Source organism: Chiloscyllium punctatum, chromosome 1, assembly GCF_047496795.1.
Source record: "Chiloscyllium punctatum isolate Juve2018m chromosome 1, sChiPun1.3, whole genome shotgun sequence".
NCBI classification, from domain to species: Eukaryota; Metazoa; Chordata; class Chondrichthyes; order Orectolobiformes; family Hemiscylliidae; genus Chiloscyllium; species Chiloscyllium punctatum.
This window is the reverse complement of record NC_092739.1, coordinates 110,621,024-110,641,379: the sequence shown is the minus strand read 5'-3', so window position 1 is coordinate 110,641,379 and position 20,356 is coordinate 110,621,024. Positions and strand designations below refer to the sequence as shown.

Here is a 20,356-nt window from a genome sequence, read left to right as displayed (position 1 = left end):
GCGGAAGATGAGGCGTTCTTCCTCCAGGCGTCTGGTGGTGAGGGAGCGGTGGTGAAGGAGGCCCAGGACCTCCATGTCCTCGGCAGAGTGGGAGGGGGAGTTGAAATGTTGGGCCACGGGGCGGTTTGGTTGATTGGTGCGGGTGTCTCGGAGATGTTCCCTAAAGCGCTCTGGTAGGAGGCGCCCAGACTCCCCAATGTAGAGGAGACCACATCGGGAGCAACGGATAAAATAAATGATATTAGTGGATGTGCAGGTGAAACTTTGATGGATGTGAAAGGCTCCTTTAGGGCCTTGGATAGAGGTGAGGGAGGAGGTGTGGGCACAGGTTTTACAGTTCCTGCGGTGGCAGGGAAAGTGCCAGAATGGGAGGGTGGGTCGTAGGGGGGTGTGGACCTGACCAGGACGTCCCCAACAGTACCCTTCCACTGACACTCTCATTCGTTTGGCCGAACTGGTCCTCACCCTTAACAATTTCTCCTTCGAATCCTCCCACTTCCTCCAGACCAAAGGCGTAGCCATGGGCACACGTATGGGCCCCAGCTATGCCTGTCTCTTTATTGGCTACGTAGAGCAGTTGATCTTCCGTAATTACACCGGCACCACCTCTTCCTCCGCTACATTGATGACTGCATTGGCGCCATCTCGTGCTCCCGCGAGGAGGTTGAGTAATTCATCAACTTCACCAACACATTCCACCCTGACCTTAAATTTACCTGGACCATCTCTGACACCTCGCTCCCCTTCCTGGACCTCTCCATCTCCATTAGTGACGACCGACTTGACACTGACATTTTTTACAAACCCACCGACTCCCATAGCTACCTGGATTACACCTCTTCCCACCCTATCTCTTGCAAAAATGCCATCCCGTATTCCCAATTTCTCCGCCTCCGCCATATCTGCTCCCAGGAGGACAAGTTCCACCATAGAACACACCAGATGACCTCCTTCTTTAGAGACCGCAATTTCCCTTCCCACGTGGTTAAAGATGCCCTCCAACGCATCTCGTCCACATCCCGCACCTCCGCCCTCAGACCCCACCCCTCCAACCGTAACAAGGACAGAACGCCCCTAGTGCTCACCTTCCACCCTACAAACCTTCGCATAAACCAAATCATCCGCCGACATTTCCACCACCTCCAAAAAGACCCCACCACCAGAGATATATTTCCCTCCCCACCCCTTACCGCCTTCCGCAAAGACCGTTCCCTCCGTGACTACCTGGTCAGGTCCACACCCCCCTACGACCCACCCTCCCATTCTGGCACTTTCCCCTGCCACCGCAGGAACTGTAAAACCTGTGCTCACACCTCCTCCCTCACCTCTATCCAAGGCCCTAAAGGAGCCTTCCACATCCATCAAAGTTTTACTTGCACATCCACTAATATCATTTATTGTATCCGTTGCTCCCAATGTGGTCTCCTCTACATTGGGGAGACGGGGCACCTCCTACCAGAGCGCTATAGGGAACATTTCCGAGACACCCGTACCAATCAACCAAACCGCCCCGTGGCCCAACATTTCAACTCCCTCTCCCACTCTGCCGAGGACATGGAGGTCCTGGGCCTCCTTCACCGCCGCTCCCTCACCACCAGACGCCTGGAGGAAGAACGCCTCATCTTCCGCCTCGGAACACTTCAACCCCAGGGCATCAATGTGGACTTCAACAGCTTCCTCATTTCCCCTTCCCCCACCTCATCCTAGTTTCAAACTTCCAGCTCAGCACTGTCTCCTTGACTTGTCCTACCTGCCTATCTCCTTTTCCACTTATCCACTCCACCCTCTCCTCCTTGACCTATCACCTTCATCTCCTCCCCCACTCACCCATTGTACTCTATGCTACTCTCTCCCCACCCCCACCCTCTCTAGCTTATTTCTCCATGCTTCAGGCTCACTGCCTTTATTCCTGATGAAGGGCTTTTTCCCGAAACGTCGATTTCACTGCTAGTTGGATGCTGCCTGAACTGCTGTGCTCTTCCAGCACCACTAATCCTGTATTTTGTTTTCAGCATCTGCAGTCATTGATTTTACCTTTCACATTTACCATAGCCAGGGACAGTGATAGGAGCAGACAGTATGGGATGTTATTTAATTGAGGAATGAGGAAATTATACTGCTATTAGCCAGGAGTTGTGGAGTATAAATTGGGAACAATTGTTCGATGGGAAATGCACAACAGAAGTGTGGAGGCTGTTTAAGGAGCACTTGTGAGTGTTGGATAACTTTGTCCCACTGAGACAGACAAGGAATGGTAAGGTGAAGGAGCTTTGGATGTCAAGAGAAGAAGAGCTTCTCGTGAAGAGGAAGAAGGAAGCTTACTTAAGGTTGAGGTAAGCAAGGATTTGGCACAGCTTTAGAGGATTACAGGGTTGCTAGGAAAGAGCTCAAAAATGGACTGAGGAGAACTAGGAGGGAACATGATAAAGCCTTGGTGGGAAGGATTGGGGAAAACCCAAGGCATTCTACACTTAACGTAAGGAATAAGATAATGATCAGACAGAGAGTAGGGCTGATCAGGGATAGTTGAGGGAACCTGTGTCTGGAGTCTGAAGTGGTCGGGGAGGCCCTAATTGAGTTTTTGTTTACTTCAGTATTCATGAGTGAGAGGGACCTTGTTGATAGTGAGAATACTGTGGACCAGGCTAATAGGTTTGAACAGATTGATCGAACAGAAGGAAGTGGATATGCTGGAAATTCTGGGAAGCATCTGGATAGATAAGTCTCCAAGACCAGACGGGAAATGAATAATGAGATTGCTGCACCTCTGGCGATGATCTTTGCATCCTCACTCTCCACGGGAGAAGTACCAGATGATTGGAGGGAGGTGAATGTTGTTCCTCTGTTCAAGAAAAGGTTACTGAAATCCCTGGGACTTACAGACCAGTCAGTCTTATGTTTGTGGTAAGTAAGGTACTAGAAAGGATTCAAAAGTATAGGATTTATGACTGTTTGGAAAAAGGTAGTTTGATTAAAGATAATCAGCATGGCTTTGTGAGGGACAGATTATGCCTCATAAGCCTCATTGAGTTCTTTGAAGATATGATGAGTCAAGTTGATGAAAGTCGAGTAGTGGATGTGCTGTTTATGGATTTCAGTAAGGCATTTGATAAGGTTCCCCACAGTAGGCTCATTCAGAAAATTAGGAACTATGGGATCCAGGGAAATTTGGCTGTCTGGATACAGAAGACAGCGAGTGGTAGTGGATGGAAAGTTTTCTGCCTGGAGGTCGGTGATCAGTGGTGTCCCACGGGGATCTGTTCTTGGGCCTCTGCTCTTTGTAGTTTTTATAAATGACTTTGATGACGAAGTGGGAGGGTGGGTTGGTGAGTTGGTAAGTTTGCTGATGACACAAAGGTCGGTGGTGTTGTAGATAGTGTTGAGGGCTGTTGCAGGCTACAGGATGCAGAGCTGGGCTGAAAAGTGGCAGATGGAGTTCAATCTGGATAAATGCAAAATGATTCATTGTAGAAGGTCAGGTTTGAATACTGAATGGAGGGTTAAAGACAGGATTCTTGGCAATGTGGAGGAACAGTGGGATCTTGGGGTCCATATACATAGATCCCTCAAAGTTGCCACTCAAGTTGATAGGGTTGTTCAGATAGGGTGTTTCATTAACCGGGGGGATTGAGTTTAACAGCCATGAGGTTTAGCTGCAGCTCGATAAAACCCTGGTTAGACCACACTTGGAATATTGTGTCCAGTTCTAGTCACCTCATTATAGAAAGCTTTAGAGAGGGTGCAGACAAGATTTACCAGGATGCTGCTTGAATTGAAGCGCATATCTTATGAAGAGAGGTTGAGTGAGTTAGGGCTTTTCACACTGGAGAAAAGAAGGAAAAGAGATGACCTGATAGAGGTGTATAAGGTCATGACAGGCATAGATAGAGTAGATAGTCAGAGACTTTTCCCCAGGACAGAAATGGCTGTCACGAGGGGTCATAATTTTAAACTGATTGGAGGAAGATTTAAGGGAGATGTCAGATGTAGGTTCTTTGCGCAGAGAATGGTGGGTGCATGAAATTCACTGCCTGCATGTGGTCATAGAGTCAGAGACATAAGGGACATTTAAGTGACTGCTAGACAAGCACATGGTCAGCAGTAAGTTGAGGGGTGTGTAGGTTGGGTTGCTCTTAGATTACGGTAAATGCTCGGCACAACATTGTGGGCCAAAGGGCCTGTACTGTGCTGTATGTTCTATGTTCTCATTTGTTATCAACTTTTATATGGTGCACTACCCAAATCACATTTCAAGCATCAGTCTCAGTTCCAGGAAATGAAAAACAAAGGGTACCAACTTTGAACATCTGTTTTGTGCTTCATAAAGGCCAACTGTTAAAATAACTGGGTGTGTGGGAGATGTACCTTGGCTAGTGCATTGATGCAGTGGTCCACCTGATGTCATATTCAAGCAAATAGGTGAATAACCCGCCTTAGGAAAGACAAGAGAAACAGTTTGCTTTTGAATGGACGCACCTGAGACATAAGAAATATCTGACAATTAATTATATGGAAAAGCTAATAGGATATTGTAGCGGGTGTGATATGAATGAAATCTGGTAAAATATCACAGAAACAGATACCTTCAGCAGGTACACTCTGGGATGGAAATAGGTCATTGCTAGGCAGATGTTGTAGCTTTGATGCTGCAACTGAGAAACTCCTGCTGGATCTCATCTGGGCGTCCTGGGATCAGCAACGAACAGAGACAGAAAGGAGACAAGTAGTCAGGGCACCCTCACCCAAGTGTCACCTGGATTCATGAGGTAGGGAAATGTGTGACCAATTCATACTTAGGCAAGAGATGTTTCGGCCAGTGATGCAGCCTTCCACTGCCTTGACACCTAGTTTGTGAGAGTTACTGGAGTATCTAGCAACAGTTCAACGATGCCCAGTTTGTTTTCAGCAGAGTGACAGTGAAAAGTGGAAAACTAATTGCTCAGTTGAGTCACTTGTGATAATCACGCATCGAATTTTACTATACTCGCTACTCTTGAATGAAAAAAAATTACCAGTCAAAGCAAAAGGCTAGAAGCAAGTACTGATAATGTATTAATAATTTAGAGTCTAAAATGCATGGAGTGGTATGAGTCTAGAATTTTCCATCATACTAACCAAGCCTGGATTTTAACAAGTGGTGTTACCATGATGAGCCATGCAACATATTATACTATTCATATGCGGAGAGGAGAACAGTCGCATGATGGAATGGCATTGTATTGACAAGCATGTTTCATATTACAAATTTACACATCTGTAAACATACATATATTACACATGTTTATGAGGCCTACATGTGTATACAAAGAAGTCTTAAATATATGCCAAAGAGTGTTAAAGTCTGTGGAATTCAAATACTGGTCTGTATTTGCGCAAGCACTTAACTAGGTGAGTCGTTGATGTTTGTACTGAAGTTGTTGAGATTCAAGAGAAGTTCGGTGACTTTCTGACAGGAAGGGAGGAAATGTCACAGGGCCAATCAATCGAAGGCCGCTCTGCATATCTCCCAGTTGCTATGACAAAGCTCTGAATTTAGTTTTGCATATTATCTGCCTTGACCGAGAAGTTACACATTGGAAAAGAGTGTGGGAGAAGGCATTAATTAGGAAAGTAACCAATTTGCAAAAAAAGTAAGGTTTAGTTTTATGTGATTCCATACCTGGTGCACATGCTTGTCTGCCTTAGGTTGTATATCAGAGTTTACAGTAAACATTCCTTCATCCAATCATTTTATTTAAAACTAAAACTGCAAACTGGAAAATTTGGAGAAATGAAACTTGAATTCATTTGCCATTTGCCTTTGAAAATCTGACCTGACCATCCATTAATTGTATTCCATGTTAGAAGCACCGATTCACCAACTTGAGTAAAATCAAGGAGTTTTTATGGTGTTCTGACTGGCTTTCCTCTTTTGGTCCACACCACAAAAAGTCAATGAATTGGTCTTCCATATCATACCTCTCTGCATGATCTTGCTGTGCTCAAAATGGCTGTAATTTCTGCACTTACTTCAGCTGCATTTAATATCCGAGGAGGTAGCAGTATTGATAATTCTTACAATTGAGTGCTCGCTAGGTCATTTCAGAGTACATTAAGTGTCAACCATATCGTCTTAGGGCATCAGTTTTAGGTAGACTAGAACAGATAAAAATGGCAAACATCATCAGTGAACCAATTGGTTTTATGTAACAATCCAGCAGCTCTCATGGTAATTATTTTCAGGTATTAGTCGTATCAAATGACCATATTGGCTCAACTCAGTTTCATAGTTTCCAATGGTGATGTCTGAATTCTTAAAATCTAGATTATTTATCATACTTTACCATTCATCTGTGGCCATGATGATAATGTTTTACATTTTAAACATGATAAAAACAAAAACATCTTTCTCCCTGACTACTCCCCTTTCTCCGGTGAGATCCAAATATAAATAAACGCAATCAATATCTGCTGTCGAGGAGCAGACTCAGCCCTGAAAAGGTGATGTTTGACTTGGGACTGAGTGCAACATTTGAAAACACTGCATTAGGCTGGAACCTGATGTGCTTTGGCCTCCAAATGAACAGTCTCTCCCAGCAAGTAGTCCAGGCAGTCATTATGCCAGCGAAAGATGTCAATTGGAAAAAGTTGCTGAAATAGCCAGGAATGTCCTTGTATCTAACAGCTTTCCCTCAGCCCCATCTCTCCTAATGCCCATCCCTTCCCAAGAGTCCAGGGCTATCTGAAGGTGACCTCTTGGTGGCCAGCCAAGGCACCATTGCTGGCCCTTGTCAGTCCCCACCCCCCATAACCCCTCACCATTATAGAGTTGCTAGATGAGAAGGCAACAGCTCTAGAGGTGCTTATGTTTGAGGTTCCCTTATGCCTTCCCACTTTCATCAGTAGTGCCCATCTTTTCCAGCTGTATCACTGGGCTTCACATCTTAGGATTCTACTACTATCAGTTGCTTAGTTAACAACCCAATTTTACAGGAAGAAGCTATGTGGGATGAGTTTGGACCCACTTTACCAAGAAAATGTTTCAAAGACGGTAAGATTCTAGCCTCGGAGTTGGATCAATTACAATCACTTGTCTAATTTCAGAGCAGAAAATGCAATTAATTTAGGGATGGAGTGATTAATTATTATTAAGTGCTAATTATTTATCACATTCAGCTTTTTCCACATACCCAAATTAACATAAAACAACATAATGAAATCGGATTTAATTCATGTAACTGGTGTAGTATTTTTGAAGTGCATTGAGAAAGCTATGAAGAAGCAAAGCAGAAACAAATTCAAAAGCTACTGGTGCAAACAAGGGTGACCATTTTCTCACCTTCAAAGAGAATGTTAACAGTGAGTGCATCTGAACTTGTGATGTAATTTAAGACAGGCAGTCATTCAGCACTGGAACTTCCAAACGTTACATAATGCTGATTTCTGAGATGCCATCAGTGATAAATGTGAACTTAACAGGTATTCTAATAAATTTCAAGTACATTTGTAACTAATTTGCTTGCTAATAATGCAGAAACATATTGAATCATGCATGCTTGACTTGTTCTCTAATGTGCTTAGCCATGCACTGTGTGCTGATAGACAGCTCTTTGTGTCTCTTGTAGCCCCAAGAATAGGAAGAAATGCTTCAGTATGACACTGGATAATTTGTCACAATGAATGGTTCTATTCAGTAGTCCGAGTACTGTTGAAGCAGCAGCGTACTAAATAAAATGAACAAAGTCCAATCCTGCCTAAAATTGTGGATTTCTGAGGACATATTCTCAGCTTATTATTCTCATCCTTTCACCCATAACCCAACCAGAACACTGAGTAAAGCATCAGCAGTCATCTCTATTATTCACTACTCTTGAAGATTTAACTGAATGCATTCTTGACTGAATAGCATTAAGGTGCGGGCACAGCAAACTGCCTTTTTGATTATAGCCTATTCTTGTTCAAAATATATTTATTACACAATTTTAATTTATATTTCTATTCATGTGTGATGAAATAAAGAAACTTTAGGTTTCATGAAAAGAAATTTGGTACAGACTTGTACCAACAATAAGAAGAACAATAACTTCTGTTTGACAACTACATGGTACCCCTCAGTGACCTTATCCAAAATCACACCAGGTTCCAAATGTATGTTGATAATGCTCAGCTGCAGCTCCAGTGCTCTCTGAACCCCAACTTTTTAAAATCTTCTACACTGCTTGTTTGACATCCTTGAATGAATGAACTGAAATGTCCTCCTACAACTATTTGACGTCATTTTCTTTGGTCCTGGCCTTTAGCTCTGTTCTTAGTAGACATCGTTACTATTTTTCTTGTTGGCAATTATCTGAGGTGTTGTACCTGTCTCTGAGATGCACATGTTTCACAAACAAATGCTGAATTTTGACTAGCTCATTATTGTTTCACATCACTTCATGGCCTCTCTAGTTTGAATTTTCTTTGTCAAAAATATTGTACCATTTTTATGAATTAAATCCAATTTCTTCACGTTGTTTAAAGTCCATTATTATTATGGGCAGTTGGAGAAAATTATACATAATAAACAATTGCCACTTGATACATAAACAATCGGTTCATCTCACTTGAAAGATCCTGGCTCCCATCCCTAAATCATTTCACCCCCCCCCCCCCCCCCCCCCATTAATTGCATTTTTGCAGCCGCATTGATCCCACACTCTTGCCAAAACTCTGCAGAAACCCGTCCATTGATTCACTTCCTTTTTCTCCTCTAGTAACCTTCTCAGTAGACAGCTTTTCAATCAGGTTTTCAGTCATTACTCCTAACCTCTCCTCCTGTCGTTCATGACTTGTCATTATGTTATATTTAAAATTCTTCTGTGGAAGAATGAGGGTTCATGACAAGGACAAAAGGCACCTAAAAAAACCTCTTTGTTTTAGTTAAAAATGCCTAATCCTTATATTTCTCACATAGTTCAGATCCCCTAATGGTTTAGCTGGCAAGTGTAGCATGCAGTAAGTTGCAAACTAATAAAGTTCAAGAATGTGCCAGGTTTGATCCCGAGTCAGTGTTGAATTTGATGATTGGTGACTGCTGGAGGTTGACACTGTCCTTAACATACTGGGCAAGGAAAGGAAAACCAACATTATTTCACTGCTGATTGCTATCCACTAACAGTGTTGGAATGTAAGTGTGCACGAGGACACTGGTTGAGGACAGAATCATGCTTGGCAGTGATGTTCCTTTGTCTGCAAGCTTGTTGATGCTCATTTTTCAGAGTCCCAAAGGGGGAATAATGCTTTGGCATGGTGTGGAAGATAGCTGCACCTGTTAAATCATAGATCTGCATGAATTAATGAGAAAAGAGCTTTTATTTACATATGTCTGACATGTAGGGGAGAAAGGACAGGACATTGAAAAGACAGTGAGAAAAATGTGATTTTTTTTTTCAAAATCAGTCCTTAAAATTAAAACAAAGTTATTTCCCACAATTTGCACTAAATAGCTGTGTTTTCCCACCTTCCATAAATCACACAACAAACTAAAAATAAACTGACTACAATGAAGAAAAGACTGGATGTGTTTTCAGTTGTCTTCTGTTTGTACAGGACTGTTTATCCAGGTCCAAAATCAGCAAGGACAGAGTTCATTAAAGCAATGGCTCCTTCTAAGTTGTTCAACAGACTTCCTCTCATAGGCTGCAAACCAAGTGCATCTTATTTTTGTATGCTGGCACTAAATGTCATTGAAATAGTGGGGCAGAAAGGAATATCTGCTGATACTTGCTTTTTATTAGCAGTAGTTTCTTTTGAGGGAATAATGCAAACTTTGACATTGGTGCCTGATTGAAGTTGTGCATCATTCTGTGATGTTGAACTGTTTGACTTTTAAAGTATCTAATAAAAATTGTTACTTTAAGTTTAACGAGGGACGTGAATTTTAATTGGGCTTAATGTTCAACTTGGTATAAAGAATTACTCATCAGGAATGGGAAGAGTCACATAGTCTAGTGGCAGCCATATGCAGCAACAAAATGTAAGGTTATCTAGGATTGGAAATGGAAAGGTAGTTGCTCAGTCTCTGCCCCAGCAACACATTCTGTTTAACTAGCCTCTTTAACATATTACGACATCTCATGTGTTTGTCAAGGAACTTTAACATAAAATATGATATTGAACCATGTTAGCATACAGTAAGAATGGTAATCAAATTTAGGCAAAGAGATGGTTTTAAAGAGGATCATAAAGAAAGTTGTAGGTCAGAAATTTCAGAGTTTAGGGCTTCAGCGTTTGGAGGTGAAGCCCTGTTGGTGAAGAAATTTAAATTGGTGATGATGAGGAAGAGACCACAATTAGATGAACACAGATAGATCAGAGCATTGTGGGGATGGCAGAGATTACAGCGATTATAGGGCTGATTTGAAATCAAGGATAGGCTATTAAAATTAAGATATTTTTTGACAGTTGAGCTCAGGGGTGCTAGGTGAATTGGATATGGTATGAGTCAAGGCATGGTAATTTCGAGTTTATGGAGGTTAGTATTTGGGAGACAAATGTGTTTTGCCTTTGTGAGGAAAAACTGTAGATTTTAAAGCAGCTTGGATCTCGTGAAATTCAATGCTGCACCTGTACACAGGCTCATTGGTTAGTATGTTGTGTATCTATTCACTATTTAGTTAGGTTACGTTGATCTTTATTAAATATATGACGTGTTTACGATGTATCTCTGCCCCTTTAAAAACAGGGCAATATACAATGTCAATGTTTAATTCCATTTATTTATTGATATAATATATAAATGATACATCAAATGATGTATCTAACTACAATTGCCTGTCATCTTGGCAAGTGTAAGAGGGCAGAAGCATTTCACCATTTCCTCAGTGTGTCTGCAGATTGTGTGACTAAATGATGGCATGAGATTAGAGAATCTAGTGAAATTTCTTGGCCAGTGAAATTAGCATCTGTCCAAAATAATGTACGTAGTAAATGCTGCAGAAGCTCAGCAGATCTGGTAACATTTGTGGATAGATGACTCCTCTTCAGCACAGACGTTTTTCTTCAATGCTGAAGAAAAAACTTTCTTGGACTTGAGACATCAACTCTGTTTCTGCGTCATTTCAAATGCTTCAGATCTGTTGAATTTCTCCAGTATTTTCTGTGTTTCAGATATCCACCATTATCATCAGGCCTCCTGCATCTGACTCCTATCTGACACTGCGGCCTGCTATTAACATTAAGAATGGACAGATCCTGAATCTTCCATCAAGGACTTAAGATTACGTGATAATATTTCACTACTCATTTAGTTTAAAGTTCTTTGAATAATTATCAAATGTTTATGATCAAGTGCATAGTATTGCCCGTAGCATTGTAATGATCAGGTATTTACTTGGCCTCTCGGGATGTGTTAATAGTAATTACAGTTTTCAATTTTTAGCAAGAACAAAATTCTATTACCCTGACTAATTTCCTGATCAATTAATCTGGCTTGATTTAATTAATTTTCTACCTGAAATTAGGTGAAGCAGCACTGCTTTTGTTGTGACGTTTTCTAAACTATAGATAAAAGGAACGCATGGTTCTCTGCATTGTTTAGTGTGATTATTTCTGCTAAGTTGGGAATTCATTATTCTTCATTCACTACATTTGGAAAGTGACATATCTGAATCAGTTTGGTAGGTGAAATGACCACCAAAACTTGTCAGATATATTCAGGCACTATGTGGCTGATCACAAAACTAGCACTTGCCATTAGAATAAAGGTGTATTCCAATACCATCATAACAATGTTGAAGTGTCACTGTGCAATGACAGCAGTTAGGGTGCCACCATTTTTTCAATGGCTGTAAAGATATTGACAGTCACATTAATCACTGATCAGTTTTTGCCTGGTTTTGAAATTAAAACAAGTGCGGTTTTTATGGGCAGGTGCATTTTTGTTCCACGCGGCCTATAATCAGGTGCCCATTTTTGAGATGAAGTTGAAAGTCCCCAACTGGCTCCTGCTCAACTTCAGAATTTGGGAATCCAATATTCAATTACTGCCCAAGTTGACATGGACTAGATCTCAGAGGAACTAAACTTATATCTGGCCATCTCTTGAAATGTTTCTCTAGATGACTGAGAAAATGCATTCTGTTTCAAAAAGTAAGTCTCTCATTCTTGGAAATTAATTGAATACTTTTAATTCCCCAGCTCCTTGTAATGCCAATTCTAATCATAAATTGCATAAAAGAATGGCCAGAATGGAAGCCACACTACAATAAGTCTGGGTCTTAGCGATTATGTCTAATGTCCACAAAGACATTGCGTACATTGTGGAGGTGCTGGTGCTGCTGTTGGTCTGAGGTGGACAAATTTAAAAATCTCACAACACCAGGTTGTAGTCCAACAGGTGTATTTGGAAGTATAAGCTTTCAGAGCGCTGTTCCTTGGTCAGGTAACGCTGCGCTCCGAAAGCATGCACTTCCTAATAAACCTGTTGGACTATAACCTGGTGTTGTGTGATTTTTGATTGATATGAAACAGCATTGGGTTTGAAACTTTATCTTCAGGAGTAGTCCTTGACATATTGTTAGTCAGCTGAATAGTAAGTTGAATAGACTGAGGTTTCGAGAAGAGGCTAAGAGAATTTTCTCATGACAATGTAGGAGAAAAAATGTGTCAGGCAACAACAAAAAATGGGCAATATCTATTTGGCTGCCTGCTGCAGGTGATTAACGAGAATGGAACTAAATATTAAAGCACTGTGTGTAACCTGTGGCCAATCCAATATCACCCATTGTGCACAATTACACTTCTTTTGCTCCATTACACAACACTACATTTTTCTTTTATTTGATAGACACATGCCAAAACAAAATACAACATTGTGGAAGGCAGTAAAAATTAGAAGTTATATATTTTCCTCTGTTAGATTAAATTACAGAGGCCTCGGATTTGAATTTGGCATGAAAATTGCACAAATGTGGAGACCATGTTAAAAGGAATGTACGCAATGTCTTTGTGGACATTAGACATAATCGCTAAGACCCAGACTTATTGTACAGTGGCTTCCATTCTGGCCATTCTTTTATGCAATTTATGATTAGAATTGGCATTACAAGGAGCTGGGGAATTAAAAGTATTCAATTAATTTCCAAGAATGAGAGACTTACTTTTTGAAACAGAATGCATTTTCTCAGGCTATATTATTATAAAAACATTGGAAGTGAGCCTGACTTCACCAGTTTAAAAAAAAATCTGCCTCAATGCCATTAAAATAATTCTTGGATTTGTTGTTACTCTGTATTTTCAGACTCCATTCTCTGTTACCTTTTCAGCATGTTGCTGATCCTCTTTAGCATTTGAATGGTATTGTAGGGGAAGATAGCATTCAAATACCATTCACATGAACAACGATCCTGACTAACTTGCTTCTGATGTTTGTACCACAGTGAACTGATTTTATTTTTCTATGCAGCTACCTTATTTTTGTAGTGTCTAGCTGAATTCACTGTCCCTAAGGCTAAAAGATACCTTGTTAGCGGTTAAGAGTTCTTTCCATTCAATGCTATATCTCTATACATGCTCTTTTTGAAAGAATAACTAATTTAGTTCAATTTACAGTCTTTTCCATAGGAGTTGTTGTGACAAAGTGGTAGTGTCCGTACATCTGACCACAAGCTTGGGTCCAAGCCCCATCTGCCCCAGAGCTGTGTCATAACGTGCAATGCACCTATTAGCTTTTCCATGAAGCAAGACAATGGAATATCAGAACAGACTGAAAGAAGGGACATGTTGCTGGTTACTTGAGCCATCTAGCCTCCCTAGTCATCTAACTCACAGTTAATTTAAAATTATTACTTTTCTTTTGCCAAGATTTCCCAGTTATTATATTGGATTGGATTTTTCAGCCCCTCAATCTGACATATTTAGTTACATAATTAGGGGTCAATTCAGCTTGTTACCAGGTTGTTTGATGCAAATAATATGTTGCCTAAGCCTTCATGTGCGGTGGGTGGGCAGGAGCAGCAGGCTGTTTTTGTTTTTAGGCAGAATACTCAAAAGTTGGGAACAAAGAGGAGGACACCACCCTGGGATGCCCTGTATGCATCAGAGTCCATCTAACAAGATGCCCCTGTCACCCCCGCCCACATTCTTAACTGTCTGCCGCCAAACTCCAGCCCCTCAATTTTGACTGTGCTATCCCAAGTCTTTTGGATTCCCTAGGCCTTGACCTGTTTTCAGCCGCTATTTCTCTTTTTCCTACTATTCCTTGCATTGCCAGGAACACCTACCACTGGACTCTGGTACTGACAAGACTGCTGTTAAAGGTTGGTATTACATCACTGCTCAATCCTGTAAACTCAATGGAATACAAGCAAACTTTATGCTTCCTGTCTTCATATCCCTTCAAGCTCTATTATGATTCTAGTAAATTTGTGTTGCACGTTTTCCAAGTCCAGTATATCTTTCCTGAGGTTCTGTGCCCAAAGCTGAACAGCTATTCACACGCAGTCTGACGAAAGCACTGCAAAGCTGAATATATTCCTCTCTTTTTGTATTTAATTCACCTTGGGATAAAGGCCAAAATTTTATCAGCAGAGTTGGTTACGTTTTGCACCTTTGCCTGCTTTAATTCTTGATTTAAATTGGATGCAATATTTCTGTTGTAACCTGATCAGAACACCACAAAGACTGACCTGTGTTCTACCGCTTTGGCCAGAAAGTTGAGTATTCTGTTGTCTGTTAGGGCACATTTAGCATTGATCTCTTTAAACTTCCCCCCCTGGTTAGTTCAACACCATTCATGATCAGCATTTGCTACCTATTACATATAAAATACATACAAGGTTTTGTTGGTAAATTTCATTTGCCTGCTCATTTATTCTGTGCCAACTCATTTCATAATTCTTAGCTTACTTGCATGAAGTAAATTAAGAATGAAACAAACACTCTTATTGAGGTCTGAGTGTAAACAGTTGCTTGAAAATGACTTTGATGGTTGAAAGCAAATCTTCAAAGTGTGAAATTCTCTGATGGTCTCGTTATATAAGATTTTGCATAGACTTGCTGTTTAAAAGAGTGAGGAAGATATATTTGTTGATGGAATTCAAGAAACCCAACATGTTAAGGACTATTCACATTTTAGGAATCGATGAAAGAATAATGTTTACCATTTTAGTTACACATTCTAAACTCGAGAAATGTACTTTTATTCTTTGATTAGCTGATTGTATATTAATGTGAGTTGAGAAATTGTCTTCTTAAAAATTCATAGCACTCTTGCATCAGATCCTATTAAATTTGTGTTGTACATTTTCCATTTATACTTTACTTGCCATTAACTCAACAAAAGGTATGGATTAGGATTTCCGTGAGGGTCAAGGTGGGAGTAAACCATTCTGATATTAGCAGTGTGAGGCCCTAGGAGATTTTAGGGGGGATAATTTTCTCCTAAATTTACATGGGAAAGTGAACAGTTGTATTGTTTATGTACAGCTTGATGGTCATATCCATTGACTTTAAATTGTTGGTAAATGGGCAATCAATCTGATTGTGTTACTTTCCCACATGCCTGGGCATCATCAGGCACGGCAGTCAGACTGCCGTCTAAAAGCAGCACCCGGCGAGGAGCACAGTGTCTGTAGGTGGCACTTCCCTAATGGGGACTACAGGAGTTGTGCTTTAGTGAAAGGAGGTTGGGAATGTCCTAGGTCTTGGGAAGAAGGCTGGGACGCTGAACGTTGAAAAATTCCTAATGAGATCCATGTAAATATCTACTCGTAGGGTATGCCTACAGTTATTTACCTGTACCATAAATTGAAGTAAGTTGAAGGAATAAAGCATGCATTAACCATGAGGAGGGTGATTGATACGGATTCTATACTTTATTCTTTCTATATCTTTGTATCCTTTAATGTTTACTGATGTAACTTAAACCCTGCAGCAAGCTAATTGTATCTATCTGACTCTCTATTCAGGATGTGCTCTAAGGGAGATACCTGATTAACAGACTCAACTTCAGCCAACTTAGCTCAAAGCAATAGCTTAATCCTAATAACAAATGGTTAGCAAGATGTGAAAACTCCCTGACTCACTGCATTACAATAATACAGTAATTCAGGAGGAAATTTGTCTGCCTCATGCTTAAAATTAAACATGTGAGTGGACTAATTTCATGGCATAACATACCAACTAAATCCTCCAACCACCCCTTCCTGGTAATGTAACAATTGCTAAGTTAGTAGCCAATGGTTTCCCAGTGCCTGTGCCCACTCAAAGCAGGTATCAGATTTTTAGATATGATTATCTGGGACTAAAGTTTTTGAACATCTTTCCCAAATTCCCAAAACTGCGCTACACATGCTCTGCTCAATTTTGTCAGGTGAACATCAGCCATAACACTGGACTTAAACAATTCCATGTGTTTACTAGTGAACAATCCTTCTGAGTCACAGTAATTTGGCAAGTCAATACCCTTCCATATTTGTCCACAATGATTGATTCACAATCCTCTTGCCACTCTAACCAAAAGATCTATCTATGAGCATGCTCAGCATTCAGATGATTATTTGGAAGAAAGTACAGACCAATTAGCTGAACCATGGTGCTCAATTGCTGTATCTGCAGTTCAGCGGTGTTATGTAAATGAGGCATGCCTCAATTTTGAGATTTCCTTCAGACAATGTCACCATTTTACCACAAACTTCATATTGGAAATTAATAAGCAGATAATAAAAATGAAAATTAAGCCAATTAAACTGGCAGAGGAATGTATTTAGAAACTAATGTGGACATCTAACTTTACTAATTTTCAGCCATTAAAAAGTGAAAGAAGCAAAGTAAAACACTGTTAAGTAATTTATAATATTGTCATTAAATGTACTGCAAGGACAACAGTAGCACAAAGATCCCAGTTTTGAAATGGTTCTGGAGACAATGTAGAGTTGTGATCTTTGTTTTCAAATGGTTGTTGTATTCAATCTTATCAAACCTACACTTACATTTTGCTTGCACGAACTGGTTGTGTTTCCCGCAGGTAAACATGTTTGTGGAGGGGTTCCATGATGCCGTTGTGCTGTATGCAAAAGCACTGCAAGAAGTCCTGAAGCAAGGATACAGCAAAACCAATGGATCAAAAATTGTAGAGACAATGTGGAATACGACCTTTGAAGGTAATGAAATATCCAGTTATTAGGACTTGTTACTCCAATCTCAACATAAAATGTGATGTGATTTCAAAGCCATTACACTGACCATTAAAAAAAGCACCTTTGAATACAAGTATCAGGGAAAACAACTTCAAAATCAACGTTGGTCACTGATCCTGGTAGTGTTGCTGAGACCCTTGAGCTGCTGGTGTCTGGATGGCAACCTCAGTATTAACTTAATTACTATCTAGTGCCTATAAAATTAAGGGAAAGTTGGTTGATGGTGTGTTGCCGATAAACATTTCTGGCCTCAGCCAAAAGTTTGCCCAACAAATCCGAATCTGTGATCCTGAACTTGACCTTGCATCACAGTAGTACGATGAGCATCAAGAGTTTATGCACAATCAAAGATTTAAAATATTCAGAATGTAGTAATGGCGCATGAGACTGACAGGATGTCAACTGCATAAGCTGTTTCTTCGACCTGAGAAATTACAACAATGGGCTATTGTCAGTTATATCATTATAAGACTACTATGTGCACTGGAAGAGTTGAATTCCTTAAACTGTTTGCAATTGATTTGCAATGGACTTTTCTAATATAACGTTCCTCAGAAACCCTGGGAGGATGTTTCCATTGTGTACTCTAAGAAAATCGCAAATCCCACCTCAGAAACAATTTTAGAAAGTTGCAACATATATTAAAAAAAAATCACTGTCCAGCCCCCTCAGAATTGTGATTGTTTCAGGAGGATGACCTCTCATTTTTCTTAATTCCAGTGAACATAGACCCAACCCATCTAACCTTTGCTCATAAGTCAACACAGTTATCCTAAAACTCAGCCTCATACATACTCCTTGGATTTCTAGTAATGATTCTGACAGTTTTGTGGACCCATATCTGATACTTGCTCCTCAAGATCAGGCCTGCAGCTAGTCCCTTTTCTCATGGTGCACTCCATCGTATGTATCCTCTGCACAGAGGATTCCTTCTTCCACTGCTAACATATCAGCAAAATAATTCTAAAGATTGGATTGATCAGATATCAAATCTAAGAAGGTTAAATTATGAGAGCACATTACATAAATTTGACTTGGATATCCTTGAATATATAAAATTTAAGGGTGACCTGACTAAGGTGTTTCAAATATTCAAAGGATTCAAGATATAAAGAGAAGCTTTGTTTTTCTCTAGTAGGATATCAAGAACTAAGAGAAATAATCTTTGAATTAGAGGTAGCTCTTAAGGAGCAAAATTTGGAAGCAGTTTTTTCACCAAAGGGTACTGGAAATCTGGAACTAAGAGTCTATAGAAGCTGGGACAATTGGGTCTTTCAAAACTGCTAGATGTTTTATTAGGTATGGGTCTCCAGGCATAACTTCAAGAGGTGTGTAAATAGAGTTGAATTTCAGATCAGTCATGGGCAGATTGAATTGCAGAACAAGCTGTAAAGGGTGAATAGCTCATGCCTGTTCCTAACATTCCTAAAGTTCCTTAGTGACTGTCTGTAAACCAGATTCTTCTCACAGCATGGACTGGTGAAGCTCTATGGAGTTAAGTGTAGTATTGGTATTTTATGATGGTGGTTCTTGTCACACAGACATACTTGGGCATAGGCGATAGCATCCAAGTGATCTGGCTTAGCTAAGTGTAAACAAATTGTAGAGTTGTCCTTTACAGTTGTCAGTGAACTCTTCATCAATTGAACTTTGGAAGGGACACAGTTCATGGCCTGTTTGAGAAACACATCACAGTAGACCAAAGGGAGTGTGGTGGAATTTTCTCTGTCTGTCCAAACATATTTCAGACAAATTTGTATTTGAATTGGCTTCTATTCAGAATCCCTATGCCTAAAAGAAAACAATGGCAAAATAGTTTTAATGCCTCCAATGTTAATTATTGTTTTAAAAAACTCATGTATTCTAATAGCTGGAATTATCTAGTGTTTTGCGAGCTAAATTAGAAAAAAATATGGCATCTGGAATGAACACAGACTTCAGGAAAAAAAATGGCAATTTCTTTGGGAATGCCAACAAAAATTTTGGAAGAAGAATGGGATTTCCTGTTGTATATTTGTTCATGAATCTGTTGAATCATCTCTTGTTTCATTTGGAATTAAAGAACCTTTCCAGCTAATTGATTTAATCATTTGATGCATTCCATTTATCAGGCATAGCAGGCCAGGTATCAATTGATGCCAATGGGGACAGATATGGAGATTTCTCAGTGATCGCAATGACGGAACCTGAAACAGGAAATCAAGAGGCCAGTAAAGTAGTGACTTTTCAGTATCATTTGTGTGATGTGCATCAAAAACCATGATGTATATTTGCATCAGAATATTCTGCTGTTAAAAATTAGATTGCTGTATATACACTTCACTGTAGTTACCATAAATACCAAATTACTTGTAAATTGGAACTTACAGATAATTTTACTTAAATAATTGCAAGGAAACCTTATTGCAAGATAAATGTGGTTGGAAATATTAATTCCTGCAATCCTATTGTTGAAGACTTGCAATTTGGTATTTTTGGTTATGCATAGATATGTTAATTTCAGTAATTGATCAATAATGTGTTTTTAACTCAAACAGTGGGCTTGGAGTACATTTCCTAGAATATAGTTACTCGTAAAAAAATAAGGGAAGAAATATCACTCCCAAATAAGTGGGAAGGTTTAACTGCAAATTTCCCACTGTATCATGTAGCAGTTTAAAATTTTTCACTTTTGAGTTTTAATGATGCAGGCCAAGGGCTGTATGGATAAAACACACCCTGGATATAGATTAGCATTTTAAATGTTCATGTGGCTGGAAATCTTGAATTTATCTTGCTCTTAGCTGTTATCCAGGGCCTCAGTAAACTAAGTGACTGAAATGTGGCAAGGATCACTACAGCAAGAAGGCACAGCTCTTTTTGTGGGACAGGATCAACAGGAATTCTCACCCAGCCCCATATATTCACTTACCTCCAAACAGATCACCTAACTTGCACACAACTCAGCTCCACCCTCCGACGATCACACGACTAGGAAAACCCCAAATGCCCCTCACTGTCACCATCTCCACCTTTAGCCCAATTATCTGAGATCAGACCTACCACATCTTGCAGCCTCTGTCAAAAAGCTCCCTGCCTTGGAAGAATAATCTATGTAATTGGCTGACGTCCAGGGGTTATCCATTAAATGTTAAAACTCCTTAGTATGCAGGGAATCCCAAACTTTGACATTTCTTCCTTGCTCCTAGAGCTTAGAGTTC

General features: G+C 40.1%; 1 protein-coding gene across 4 annotated transcripts in view; it reads left to right on the top strand.

Annotated features, from left to right (window-relative positions):
* npr3 (natriuretic peptide receptor 3) overlaps positions 1-20,356 on the top strand; it is a 79,950-nt gene that overhangs the window by 38,251 nt on the left and 21,343 nt on the right. For all 4 annotated transcript variants that reach the window (XM_072571968.1, XM_072571958.1, XM_072571987.1 and 1 more), the window contains exons 4-5: positions 16,985-17,120; positions 19,268-19,362. In XM_072571968.1, the coding sequence (XP_072428069.1) occupies positions 16,985-17,120; positions 19,268-19,362 (231 nt within the window). The remainder of the gene's footprint in view (positions 1-16,984; positions 17,121-19,267; positions 19,363-20,356) is intronic.